The following is a 14778-nucleotide window of genomic DNA, read 5'->3' as shown; positions in this document are numbered from 1 at the left end:
ATCAACGGTTCAGGCTGGTGGTGGTGGTGTCATGGTGTGGGGAATATTTTCTTGGCACTCTTTGGGCCCCTTGTTACCAATTGAGCATCGTTGCAACGCCACAGCCTACCTGAGTATTGTTGCTGACCATGTCCATCCCTTTATGACCACAATGTACCCAACTTCTGATGATTATTTTCAGCAGGATAATGCGCCATGTCATAAAGCTGGAATCATCTCAGACTGGTTTCTTGAACATGACAATGAGTTCACTGTACTCAAATGGCCTCCACAGTCACCAGATCTCAATCCAATAGAGCATATTTGGGATGTGGTGGAACGGGAGATTCGCATCATGGATGTGCAGCCGACAAATCTGCGGCAACTGTGTGATGCCATCATGTCAATATGGACCAAACTCCCTAAGGAATGCTTCCAGCACCTTGTTGAATCTATGCCATGAAGAATTGAGGCAGTTCTGATGGCAAAAGGGGGTCCAACCCGTTACTAGCATGGGGTACCTAATAAAGTGGCCAGTGAGTGTATAACACATGCAATTCATATAGCTTTCAATTCTTAGAGATAGATTATGGTTGTTTAGGAATGTGAACCGTGTATTTGTATGCTGCAGCTGGGTTAGATGCATGATGATCTGTGCATTTCTGTTTCTCTATATGGACATTCTGTGATCTGGGTGACAAAATAAAAAAAAAACTGCAATCTTGAAGTTTAAGCAGTTAGAGCCTAAGCAGGTGTGAGTTTAGTATATGAGGGGGGGGGGGGGGTTGAGGGTATATTTCCTGCTGCGCATGGAGGAGAACAAAGGTTGAGGTATAGGAATTGTTTTTCTGTATGATTTGCTCATTAATTGTTCTGTTATTTCTCATTTGAATAAATTCTGTTAAACCTTAAAATGCTTTCCTCTTTTTTGCATTACATAGAGATTACTCCATAATTGGAAAAATATGGGATCAAACACAATATATAGACTGTAAATTAAGCCAATAAGGCATGACTTTGACATTTGGATGGAACAGCGAAATGTTCCCTATCCTGTTCTTGGTGTGTGTGGGATATGCAAAGTGTTTGATCTTACAACATACACTAGTTTGAGACGGATGCGTAACAATAATTTGCATGTATATTTCATCATTCAAATTGTATTTGATAAAAAGGCTTCTCATATGTGTAGAAAAGATTTTAAATGACGTATTACTGTCTCAGTTTTCCACCTATTACTGTATATGATTCACCTTGGTTATCACGTAAAATAAAAAAAACTTTTTGATGATAGTTTAATTTTTGGACTTGCACCTGTTTGATCTCCCAAAGAAACAGACAAAAACGACACGTTATGGTGGTTAAACCCCCTGCAGGAGTACGTTGAATATTACTTTATTGCAAAAATACAGGATCCTTCTCTCCAAGCAACACTAGACCCGAAATTGACAGTCTACACACGCCCTCTTAAAAAGCCATCTCCAGGTACTGTCCACCCTCCCCCGTCTCCTACCCATCATTCACCGTCACACTCTGCACTTTACATTCATTACCTCTCATCTTCTCTGCCTCTTCATTGTGTTGTTTTTATTTTTTTGCTTCCATCAGCTAAAATGTAGCAATTTGACGCAAAACAACAAAGGTCACCAGCAGCATTAAAACATGAGTTCTCCTCATCGTCCCCGTCCATGTGAGCGCCCTGGCTCCTCGCCGTCTCTGACACAGGACTACGAGGGAAGGTTTAGTTGCATAGCGGACTCATGCGCTACAATTGGCTACATTCTCCCACATCCACAACCAAAAGAAAAAGAGACAGCAAACAATCAACAACAACCTAAATGAACAAAGAGAATAACAAGCTAAGTGCCAACCTTTGGTTTTTTGTTACAACGATCAGTCAACATTAGTAAATCCTTGCAAAACTTTACACCGCTCGATTGATTTGTGATTTATAAGGGTTTCCTCATACATCATATCTATATATATATATATATATATATATCTATATATATATATATATATATATATATCTATATATATATATATATAGATATATATATATATATATATTTATCTATATATAGAGATATGTATATACAGCTCATTTTTTTATGGGAATGATTTCATGTTTACACCACAGAGTAATGCTTGACATCTCTTAAGATAGCTCACTGGCTGAAAATATACCTCTAATACATCATATAAAGCATATTTTTGTTAGACACATAACCGTATCAGGCTGAAGATGTGCCGTTTTTGCTCCCATCTGGGTCTCCGAACCAGCGTCACATATCATAAAAGTGGGAATTTATAAGTGCCACTGAAGTTCACCTGAGGCCTTGGAGTAAAACAAAACCAAAAGGACCTCTCTCACTCAAAAACCTTCCCTAAAAAGTGCACTTTTTCCTTTCAAAGTGCACTTGAGTCATCCGTGTTCATTGATAAAGTAGCCCGTAAGAGGCGGGTTTCCTAACCTAAATTCCTCCCTCTCTTTTACTTCTAGACCCTCTTCCTGCTGACCTGGTTGTGATGCTTATGCTTCCCTTTCAGAACAAAGAAAAGCAAGTAAAAGAAAGGAAAAAAGTAACAGGAAGCGCTTTTCTCGTTAAATCTCCCAGTAGAAGCGGGAGAGCTGTCATTAGGTCAGCAAGCAGTTGTTTTTTTTTTTTTAGGGGTGGGGATAGAGGGGTATTTGGGGCGGAAACTCCAGCTAGACACTTGTAAAGTGCACTCCACTGCTATTTGAAATGCAGACATAAGGAAGTACCACTTTTAGTTTATCAATACTTGTTAATTATCAACATTCCATAAGGTCTTATTAATTAACATACAGGTTTCATGCATGTTTTTCTGTACACGCTTAGTTGTCAGAGTTCAGTTCCAGGAAGGAAAACAGAAAGAACAAACTAAAGGAAAGAAAAAGAGAGAAAAATATGGCTGTCAGTTCAGCTACATGTGCGTCCAACGGGAAAATGCCCATGAAGAAAGAGGAAGTAGCTACTTGGTTATAGTCTCCCGTCGAGCTGACGGTCCTGTTGGGGTGGGGGACAAGTATGCAGACAGCTCCAGTCCCATTTGGATCCGGCCGCCTGCACAGGGAATCCTCCCAAAAAACCCAAAGGGAGACGAGAAACAGTCCCAGGAAAGAAAGGGAGGTTATAGTTTAAGGGGTCAGAGTGACTGCATAGACAGAATAAGTAGGAAGGGAAGGCAAGTAGGGGCTAAAGCAGGGTGCTTCAGGCGCGGACGGAGGCTCGACGTCAGTGCAGATATGTGCGTGCATGTGTTTGTGTACAAGATTTTGAAGGAGAAGGTGCTGGAGCAGGATGGCTGTCAAGAAGAGACCTTGACTGGTTCCTGGGTCCCTCGAGGTGACACAGCCAGGGACCGCAGCACCGCCGTCCCGTGGGGAGGTTACAGAGGAGGGCAGGGGTGGGATATCAATGAAACAGAGCAGGGCTCTGGTCCGAGGACAGCTTGACTCCTGTCAGACACAGCCAGAAACTTCCAGCACCACCCGACAGCTCCTGGACGGAGGAGATAAACAACAGGTCAGAGGAGGAGGGATATAAACAGTCCTCTGTAGATGTAATATTTTTTTGATTCTGTGGATAAAGTTATATTTCATGGATTTTATATAAGAGACCAAAGGAGTGCATAATTGTGAAGTGAAATAGATAGCGTCATTAAGCTGCAAGTTATTTGAGTTTTGTCTCCACTGGCTGTGTAGATCTTTCGAAATGAGAGAAGCAATAAGTAGGAATTTGTGGATCTTAAAACTAATTCAGGTAAATAGTTTAATTGTGCCATTTGTTAGGATAGGCTTTGATCCAAACAGTTTGGGGTGGTTGACCTGCTGGAAGGTTTGTCCGCATTTAGCTCCATTCAGCTTCCCATTAATGCTCAAAAGCATCCATGAAGAAGAAAAGCATCCACACAGCATAATACCTCCACCACCATGTTCTCTTATTGCTTATGGTCATATTTTCGGTTTGCTTCTCAATACATTCAGCATTTTGCAGGTTGAATGTTGAGTTTTGGTTTTTATCAGACCGAAGCATCTTTTCCCACATAAGTTCTGTCTCTTGGTTTACCCTAAACTCAAAAATGTCCCTTTCCATGGGAATCTATAATGTTTGAAGCTGATTTGTCTGCTTTGTTTCATCTGCCTTATGATGCTGTTTGTCCACTAAAGCTTGCCACACTTCAGATTATCTGTAAAAAGCTTTTCTAACCATCTATCATTTGCCTTCAACTTCACATTTAATTACTAGAAGGTATTAATTTTGTAACGTAAAAAAAATCCTATTTAAAGGTAGTTTAAGTGAAATGTAAAAACACAAATAATGGTATCAATTATTATGGCAGCATCTTTAACAATGACCTTACTGGGTCACCCTGATTGTGTTAAACCTTTTCAATCAGCAGTTCTCCCTTTATTATTATGTATGCAATAATCAATATTTCTTTAAAAACAATTTGTTCTGCTGGTCTTGTGTATTAATATTATAGGTTCTCAATTGTAAGCCATTTAAACCATAATAAATGAAAAAATCTTATATTTCACTGGTTATGTGAAATATTCTACAATAAAGGAGTTTAGCTTTTTACATAGATTTACTGAAACCACTTAACTTTTCAACAATATTCGTCTAAAGTGACAGGGTGTAATAAACAGCTTATTTATCCTCTTTTTATGATCCTCTTGAAATGGGAAATAACCATTTATAACTCCTTATACATTTAAAAAAAAAAAACAATCTCTACGAAATCTGAGTTTATTCCAACAATGTAGTGTACAGTACGTGTAAATTAAAAGTTTGCTGCTTCAGTGTCAGGTTAGTCTAGCATCTGCACCATTAAAGAAACTCAATCTGAGATTTAACACGTCTCCTATTTAATCATTATCACATAATTTGTTCATGTCTCTCACTTTCAATTTATCTGGCTCACAAATTAGCAGCTCCAGCCCCCCTCTAGGTTAACTGGAGATGCACGGCAGCATTAGTTTGCTCTGAAGAAGCAGTGTTTACCTGTAAAGCAGTGAAGGGAAGTGGTGATGAGGAGGTGTTGATTATGAGGATGGAGGAAGTGATGGTGGTGGAATAGCAACAGGGACTCAGAAGAGAGGAAGTAAGCAAGGAGAGGCACTGACATCAGCCTGCTTCACCTTAGAGAGAGACAGAGAGAGAAGCAGAGAGCAGGGGGACAGATTGGAAACAGAAGAATAGGAAGAAATGAGACAAACAGCAGGAGGTAGAAGAGCACAGGGACAAGCAATGCATGAAACGTGACCGAGGGACATTAAGCAGATGCATTTCAGATTAAGGCCACAGGGAGACAGCAGAGCACTTATAATCCTACTTACAAAGCTGCGGGTTGCAGTGAGGCGGCTGCGGCGGGAGGTCACCACTGTGCCGCTCAGGCTGCGTCCAATTCGCCTCTGGTTCTCCCCATCATCAGGCTCCACCCGCAGCGTCACTGGCTGAAAATAGACAGAGAGAAAAAGAAAGTCCTTTATCATCCCTGAAAATGGATCCAACTGATGACCTGTGAAGGTGTGACGTCAATCTGCAGAGATCATTAAGCAGGTGTTGCCTTGTTGAGGTAGGTGGGGCTGCTGGTGCTGTGCGCCCCATACGCGCTCCTCTCCATGTCTGCGCTGGGGGTCTTGGAGCGCGTCTGAACTCCCATCCTGGATATCAGCCTTTCAGATGGGCTGCAGCCTGTAAGGATGCAGATGAGGGAAAATCATGAGACCCAAAGCTTTTCATAGGCTGAATCAAAAAGAGCAAAAAAGAGGCAGTTATCAGTTCTCATAAAAATAGTCCAACTATGTCCAACATACAGGTTTACAGATGCCTAATTCTGGAGCACATTTTGTCATGATACAGCTGCAAACATCAAATTTAAATTCAACAATAAACTAATGAAGTCGTTTTATTAATCATCTTCATCTTTCTATCTGAACAGTTTCCCTGACAGAATGATACTGCCACCACCATGTTTCACGACCAGTGTTGTGAGATCGGAAGGATGTCTAATTTTGGTTTCTCGACCAAGGTGTCCTGTACTTATCTGCTGTTATGACCCCAACATGACTTGTAGCAAACGTCAAACCATGGAGAATTACAGTAGTAGTAAACGTGTAAACAGACTCTTCCACCAGAGTAGTGGGTCTCTGCAGCTCCTCATGGAGTTATTTACCTTACAGCTGCTTAGGTTTGCACCTGATAAGGTAGACGGACATGTGTCTGTTATGTAGTACCCCAATATTACCTTTATAAGATGTACCAAACCTCGGCAGACTCATTCCTAACATTCCTTTTAGAATTTTGGATTTATACTGTTTTTATTTGTGATATTTTTAAATCACACATGAGTAGACTCTACTGAAGACGTCATTCGGAATAAAAATAGGTGGAAACTAGTTGAAAATTATTAATCCTTCTTTCCATCTTTCAGGTCGGCACAGATCACACATGACAAACCCAGATGTATTTTTAACAGTTTATTCTCTGAACTGATATTGGATGGTTGCTGTGATCAGGAACTAGTGCCAGTTTCCTGTACACAGAGCTTTCTGATCAGACACCGCATCAAACCCAGACAGGCTCCCCTAAAAAAATCAGATCCTTTTCAAAGTTCCAACATGAAGATGTTTAGAATCAGAACATGTTTTCTGCAGATTTCTTCTATTCTTTACTAGTCTACTTAGTGACCCTCTAATATGAGGGGTGCTAGGGTGAACAGACGTCCTCGTTTCCCAGACATGTCCTACTTTTCATACCTAAAAAGTAGGGAATTTCAAAATCATCCATGATTTTGGTCGACTACAGTGCAGCACGTAGTCGAAACACACCGGGCACCGAACAGACCCGGGAGCTCTGGGGCTGGTCAGGGAACTCCAACGGACGGGGACCCTAGGGGTGCCCTCCTAAGGTGCACTTTTAAATGTTTTTAGATAATTTATGCTTCATCAATCATATACAATAAAGCATGTGTTTCTGTTTTTTGGACCATTCCCGGGTTACTTTGAGAATCACTTTACATATGTTTCTAATAGGGTGAAATGTTGTGACTTTAATGATGTCAAATACACCCCATTTAAAAAACCCTTCACTCCTAAAGAACCACTAGGTTTATTCAGCACTGTAATAAAATCCAGGTTTTATTCTAATAAAATACCAATCAATGAAATTTTCCCTAATACAAACTTCTGTTGGTCATACATCCATAAAAAGAGGCCAGAGACACGTTGGAAATGGACCAATGTCTGATTGTTTAACTGAAAAAAGCTTTGTGTTGCTGGAGCAGGTTTCCTAAAAGGATAAATAATAAAAGCTGAGCAAAGACAATGTTTAGGTCTTTATATTTCATGGTGAAGTTTGAGGTAAGTGGAATTATTTTAATAGTTTCCCTCCGAAATGTGTTCACAGATGAGTATGCTGTGCATGACTGGACAGCCAGATTGTGTCCTTCAGGGCAGGAGTCACCACCTTATTCTTTTTGCACACATTTGAAGAAGTTTGTCCAATATGTTTACCATAGTTCACAGTTTACCAAAGCCATTCATTACCAAAATGACCACCATCTAGGTATGCTGTGCTGAGGTACGCTCTGTTCAAGGTGGCCAGTCAAAAATATGGCTTTTTTGAAGACATATTTCATAATTTAGAGGTTTGTAGTGATGTATTAATGATGAGACGCTTGAAAACATTTAACCACATTTACTGAAGTACTTGATAAACATTACTACAACATGCCAACTGTGGCTCGTGTTCTGGTGAATCCATCAAGGCATATCACATACAACATAGGAAAACTACAGAGAGCCATATACCACATCACCTCCCCCTTTAAAGGTAACTTAGAAAGATTTAGACATTCCAAATCATATTAAATATACAGTATGTCCCTCATTTACTTAAAGGTTAACTTGGAGCATTACTTTACTAGCCAAAAACCTTAACATAAAATACATCATTACTTGGCATTAAGATAATAAATATCAATATTTCCTATACTGCATAATAAAGTTAACTGAATGCTTAACTGAATAAACTGAATGCAAAACTGTAACTTAAACTAAACATCAGCATTCAGTCTCTTATCACTACAGTCAGTCCTGGTAATGTGGAGGCACTTTTGGGGTACGCTGGGAGCACTTTAGGGTCACCGCAACAGGACCAGGCGTCTCAGCTAGCTCTGACAGTTTAGGTATTGGGGATGTTCTAAAACTGCTCTCCATCGGCCCCGTCTCCTCAGCTACTTCCTCATGTTGCAGATCTGGAAGCCCCGCAGAATGGTGGGGTCTCAGCTGGTCTCCGTAGGGTTAGTATCCTGATCTGTCATTTCCCTGCGGACCTTGTAGGACACAGGCCCTGACTCCTGTTGGGAGTTGTGCGATACCATAGCAGGAAATGAGAGACTTTGTTTTCAATGCTCAAATCTTCTCTCTCCAGCTTTTTCATGCCAGCCTTGAACGATGAGACGTATCTCTCGGCTAAGCTGTTTGTGACCTGGTGCCTCGGGGCACCGGTCGTGTGGAGGATTCCATTATTCCTCGCTAACTGTTGGTTCCATTTCCATGTCACTTGCTCTTTCAGCAGGCTGTACTAGCACAATACTAGGCCATAGTAGTTAGGCAAACTACAGAGAGCCCATCAGCTCAATATACTACATTATATTTTTCTGTCTGTGGAAGAGATATTTGAAAAAAAAAAAGTAATAAATGTAATGAGGGACAAAGTCAGGACAAAGTCGAGCAAAAGTCGATTGCCATCAATGTTATTTTAATTTCGGGTACTAAAGGACGCATTTTTATTTTTTAATGGAGAAACATTAAGTTGTTAAAACTTACAACTTTTGTAACATTTAAAAAAGTAAGGGCCTTAAGGTGAATTTTCATAAATGTTTCTTGTGAATAATTCTTCAAAACAAAGTAGGAACCCCCAAATATACCTACAACCCCGCTCAAATTTAGAAAAACATCTCCAGGCAAGCAACACTATAGACTTTCTGTTGTCATCAGCAAGGTCTTTGTGTAATCCTTGCTCTGTATTCGACTATCTCTCTTGGTAGATATCGTAGTCATTAAGTAAAGTGTTTGTTTTTATAATAATTTTTGTCCAGAAATCTTTTATATTCCTTCAAGTCCGAGTCATTCTTTTGTTATTTTTATTTTTTTCAAAAACTAGCAGAACTATGAATCATATAACCGAGACCTTTACCTCCAAAAAAGGAAAATAAACGGGTTGTTTAGAAACTATCTGAAGTTCTACATCATAAACTGTATAAAACTTGAACAACAGAGTCACTGATTACAGCAAAATGAGAGAGTGATGACCAAGAGAGAACCCCTTAGATCCAAAAGAACAAGCTTCAAACTTAGCTGAGATTTGTAGCCGTCTACATGGAGAGGCAAAGTCCTTCAGGAGAAAAATCTGACAGTCAGGCAAGAGAAAAATGAAGCTATTCAGTCATAGGATAGAAACCCGGGCTTAAAAATAATTAATTCTAAATATATTAATAGCAATATAATTCTATTTAATAATATGACTTTAAAACACATTAAAGATATATTAACGTACATTACAATTTTTGACACTGACTGACATTCTAGGTTTAATGTATTTTAATGCGTTTTGTATTTTTAAAGGGAATATTTCACAGGAGTTTTATAAACCTTGTAAAATATTTGTTGTAACTTTGTACAGAATTCTGTTGCTGACATTCTTGGCAATCATTAATTACTTTTTTTTTTTATCTTAATATTGTAAATACATCATATCGACCAAGATTAAAATATACATTGTGATAAAAGGTTTGACCATATCGCTCTAACAAAAAGCATATCTGAAGGGGCTTTTACATCTAAGAAGATTCTACCAACTTGCAGGCATGGTGGTGGCAGCATCATGCTGTCTGATGTCCAAATGGCATTTACGGTAAATTACACCAAGAGGATGGAGCAATGAGTGATGAAAATATTTTAGGTCTATCCTAGGAAATTTGTGTGTGTGTTTTTTGTACCTGTTCTCCCAGCCTGCAGACTGGCCTGATAAAGGGAGTCCAGCTCGGACAGCTCAGTCTCTTCACGTTCACAGCAGACATCACCCTGCTGCACCGGGGTATGCTGGGAGCTGTAGTGCCCTGGAGAAGACTGAGAACTGTAGCTGCAGCTCTGACCGAGATTCTGTGGTCTGATGGGAAAGCAGCGGTCCGGGGGTGTGTCATATGGCGTTACCACAGCATCCGGGCAGTCCAGACTCCAAGAGGACCAGTGACGGGTGCTTCCGTCTGCAAGGACTGCGTGCTGTTGCCAATGGGGAGACCTATTATCGGGAGAATGTGGTCGTGGCGGCTGCCAGAGCGGCGTGAGGTGTTTCCTTTGCCCGTAATATTCTGGAGGGGTTGATGGGGGAGGAGAACAGGGCGGTGGCGGGTTGTGCGCAGAGTGTGAGGTGTGTGTATCCCAGAGACGAAGAGGAAGTGAGGGTAGAGAGATGGCTAAGTGCTTGCCTAGAGGTCTGACACTCACACCCCCAGCCTGCAGTAACTCACATAGCCTTACCCCCATCCCCTCGCTTCCATCCTCACACTCCTCATCTCGTTTCTCCTCCTCCTCCCTTTGACTGGACGGGCTGCAGGGGTGACTAATACTAAGGGTGAGCGTTGGTCGAGGGAGAGAGGGGTGGTAAGGTGGAGGAGGTGGGGGTGGGCTTTGACCCTGAGCAGCGTGTCGGTTGGTCGTCGACTCGTCTTCTTCCTCTTCCTGATTGGGCGTCAGCAGTACTTGGACCGAGCCAGGTTGTTCACTGGTGGATAATAGACAGAGGAGGGGTTGGGTCAGTCGACCAGCACAAAAAAAAAACAACAGAAAAACTAAACAGATTTGACGTCAGGTGAGTTACTGCATTGAGGGAAGGTCACAGCAGCACGGTAAACAAGCACATACGCACACTTAGAGAACAAACACGTGGTGATGATGCAGCCTTCTGCAATGAGCCATGCTGTTTATAAAGCATAAGCTGACATATCAGAGCATCCCTAACACCAGAGGATCTTATTTCATTAAAGGTCTTAAAGCAGGGATGTACATATATCAACACAAAGATTAACAAGGCTTCTGTTGTTTCAAAATGTCATGACACAGAAACACTACTGTATATTACTGTATTGATTATCTTTCCTTTATTGCTTTCAAGCAGCCCGACAATCTTGTAGTATCTATCAAAGGCTAGCAAGGCTTGGCCAGAAACCGTCCTGTAGATGAGCTTGCTTCAGGTTTAATAAGAGGGTAATACGTTTTACGAACATAATTAGAGCAAACTGTGTCAGAGTCTCTGCTACATATTTAGGTGTGTGCCTTAATGAGGGATTCAGAGTTCATCAAGACATGTTAAAACATTTCATCAGGCTTGACATTTTTGTCAAACATCTGTACAAAGAAGAATTAAAACCAACCGGACATATTTTGTTATAGGGTACATGTAAAATAGTGATGCTTTTATTTTTATCTCTTGCGATTACTCCTTCAGGAAAATTTTGGCTCCAGTAGCTTTTGTAGAGGAGTTAAATCTAGATGCAATTAAATATAGAAATATGACAGACAATATAAAAAGAGTGCGTATAGTACAAAACACATAAAAAAGAAAAAAAAGTTGTAATGTCCTGTGATATGTTTCCCTTAGATATAAAACTATCTGCAAAATATATGCTGCAATGATCTGCTAAACCAAATGTGAAGGTGTTTATTTTGTAAAGTAATTTAATAATTATAAAAGCCTGCTGAAGTTGTGTTTAAAGGCTAGAATTGCACATACAAATAATTAGTAACTGATTTACTGCTGTAACATAACTTCCCCATTGTGGGACAATAAAAGGATTTTCTATTCTATTCTATTCTGCTCTATTCTAAATGAGGGGTTTCATTCTGAAATTTGACATACGGTAAAAAGGCAATGGTAAGAAATGTTCCAAAACTGGTCGATTTTTAGCGATAATCGGTACTAATCTGCTGTGCTTTAGTTTGTTAGTTCAACCGCTAACTATAGTTTCTATATAATTTGTCTGCCCTATAGTAACTTCATCTGACATCCTATTTGAGTGGGTGGCCATCATGGAGAAAAATGCAGTATTAAGTTGGGCTGCTGCCATCAATACCTCTGATTATAGATGATAGAGTTGGGGCTCTTTTTCAGTACTTAGTCCTGTTTCGCTCCTTGACATACTGCAGCTATGACCTCATCCTTTACTGTGACTAACAGTACGATTGCTGTGTGAAAACAGAGTCTTTAATTCACCAACTGGTGAAGTAGTGACCGGCAGTGATTGTGATGCAACTTTTCCCGGATAAAAAAAGCAGTCTCTAAAACAGACAAACAGCCTTCGCGACTCAACCTTTTTTTTTTTGCTGAAACTGCTTGAACAGTGGTTATGGTGAAACCATATCAGCTATGACTATATCTTCGGTTCTTCAGAAAACAAACCACCAAGTGATGCCACCAAATCATTGGATTTTTATGATCCCTCTCACTAAGTGACTTAATGACTAACATAAAACATTCCTCTGAAAGCGTCATCTAGCTGCTGGGCTGAAATGGGTTAAAAAGCAACTGAAGATCAAGTAAATACTTTTGAAAGAGTTTTAGCTCCGTGTTCTGACCCAGTAAATGATTTTACTTAGGACTTCAGGTTGAATCAGTGAATCTTGTTTGCAGTGAAACTTTTCTTACACAGAGTTTGTGTTAAAAGCAAGTCCGTAAATGTGTCTACTGTGTCCACATATGTGTGAGCGCCCACCCCCATTCCCCACATTAGCTCTCCTGTCCCTTTTCAAGCCTTTGTAATTACCAAGTAGGCTCAGCAGCAGCAAGCTATAAATCAGAGGCTTATGTTGATCAATAGAGGAGAGGAGGAAGGTAATAAAAAAGGCTGAGTGCTGAGAGCTTTACTTCCACCTACTCCTTTTCCTCCAGTTCCATCGGTAACAGACCTCTTCGCTTTTTTTTTTTTTTTTGAAAGTTTCTCTTCGGTTTAAACAGAGCTGTAATGAAATGCAGACTAAAATCAATATTAACAAGTTAGCACATCCAGACTTTATTTCCACCTATGTGATTACAGAAAGTTAATTTGGCTCAGGGCAAAGGGAGATGCCTTATACATTTTCATGACCACCCTTAGGGAAACTATTATTGTAGCACTGCACCATGGTTCAATTAGCTTCAAAATAGCACCTAAACAAGTAAGTAGAGGCAAAGTTTAATGTCAGCACATACACACTCAGATGTAAAGGTTTACAGATTTATCTAAATCAAAATGACCAACACTATCACCTAAAATATTATCAATGTATCTGAGATTAAACTTATCTTGGTTATGGGGTACAGAAAATCCTTGCAACATTATCTTCCTAGCAACAAATCTCCATAATATCCCTTCAAAACACACATACACTTGTCTTAATAACAGTTGCTGTAGAGATATTTAATAGACTTTGGCTGTTTTGTTTTTTGTTTTTTGTTTTGTACATTTTGGACCTGGTTATCCTATCTGTCCATAACAATGTATTGTGGGGTTTATCAATTTAAAAAATAAAATAAAAAATGAAGATTAAACAAATTAAACAAATGATGATGAAATAGATATGGTGACCTGACATGTCTCCTAATATTTAAATCATACTTATCCATAGCTTGAGTCTTAGCAAAGAAACAGGAACTATATAGGACCTTTTGACAACACAGTTAAGAAGAACTCCCAAATATTCCAAACACCTTTTTGGGTACTTTTCTGTTTTATCATGTATAATGTGACAGATCTTCAAGTATCTTCTATCAAAAATGCACGGAACCATTTGTGCTTGACTAACCTTCAACAATCACTTTGACCTTTTCAAAATCAAAATCTACTACTAAATGCTACCAATTTATGAGCAAGAGAAAGAGCAAGAGAGAGCAACATTTTCAGCACATAACAGGAAGGCTAAAAGGAGTATCAGTATCTACTGATTTTTCATTTTGAACCTTTAATCTTTGTACTGGAAGGTGCCTGAATTGGAAATTTTCACAATGTTTGAGAAATTCTAAATTAACGTAAGGCTCTATCTTCTATAAGATACAGAGGATTTCTCTTTCTGTAGAGGTAGCAACTTTAATAAGGCTAATCGCTAACAAAATAATTTCCATCTGCTACTTTGATAAACAATAATTGCTCAAAACCCGAAGGCAAAGAAAAATAATTATTAAATCCCCCATATATTACATTATTCCTAGGATAAAATAAACATCTGCAGTCATTGTTTCAATTAATATTGACAAAGTTTGGGTCTTAAAAAAAAACTAAAAAAAAAAACTAACTACATACTGTAACATTACTCTGGGTGTATTTACACCAGAAAATTTTATTGGTCTCCTTGTTTTGTCCAGACATGAAACAGACTGTATGTTTTTGGTTGGTCTGATTTTCCATCAAATTATAGTTCCCTCTAAGTGATCTATAAATCTATGCTCTTATTACAGCTGCAAAATCATTGAAGAGGGTGAAAAACCGCTCATTGAAAGTAGATTTTGAAACTTTCAGTATAAATTTTGTGATGGTGCCGGGGAATGCATCCTTTAAGCCGAGGGAGATTGACTGCTTGCTGGGAGCAGTGTTGCTAAGCGACAGACAGTGGGGAAGGTACTATTTCAATACTACATTTACTGCTACAGTTGCTTGCTAAGTCCACGGCGGTGTATGCTTGCTGCATTGGGGCTGGACCGAGGTTGGTTTGTATCCATCCCTGAGGTAATA

The 14778-nt window shown here is 39.6% G+C and overlaps 1 protein-coding gene across 1 annotated transcript in view; it reads right to left on the bottom strand.

Moving 5' to 3' along the window:
• Positions 1 to 2044: 2044 nt before the first annotated feature.
• The window catches only part of LOC119781915 (inactive ubiquitin carboxyl-terminal hydrolase 54-like), a gene marked incomplete at its 5' end in the record, with an annotated part of 77228 nt that continues 64494 nt past the window's right edge, over positions 2045 to 14778 (bottom strand). The window contains 4 exons of the mRNA XM_038282558.1: positions 2045 to 3506; positions 5348 to 5464; positions 5578 to 5705; positions 10015 to 10799. Coding sequence (XP_038138486.1) covers positions 3420 to 3506; positions 5348 to 5464; positions 5578 to 5705; positions 10015 to 10799 — 1117 coding nt within the window. The remainder of the gene's footprint in view (positions 3507 to 5347; positions 5465 to 5577; positions 5706 to 10014; positions 10800 to 14778) is intronic.

Source organism: Cyprinodon tularosa, unplaced genomic scaffold (genome assembly GCF_016077235.1).
Source record: "Cyprinodon tularosa strain WSP-4 unplaced genomic scaffold, ASM1607723v1 ctg185, whole genome shotgun sequence".
In the NCBI taxonomy this organism is placed as follows: Eukaryota; Metazoa; Chordata; class Actinopteri; order Cyprinodontiformes; family Cyprinodontidae; genus Cyprinodon; species Cyprinodon tularosa.
The sequence above is the reverse complement of the archived record's forward strand: the minus strand, read 5'-3'. Positions and strand labels throughout refer to the sequence as shown.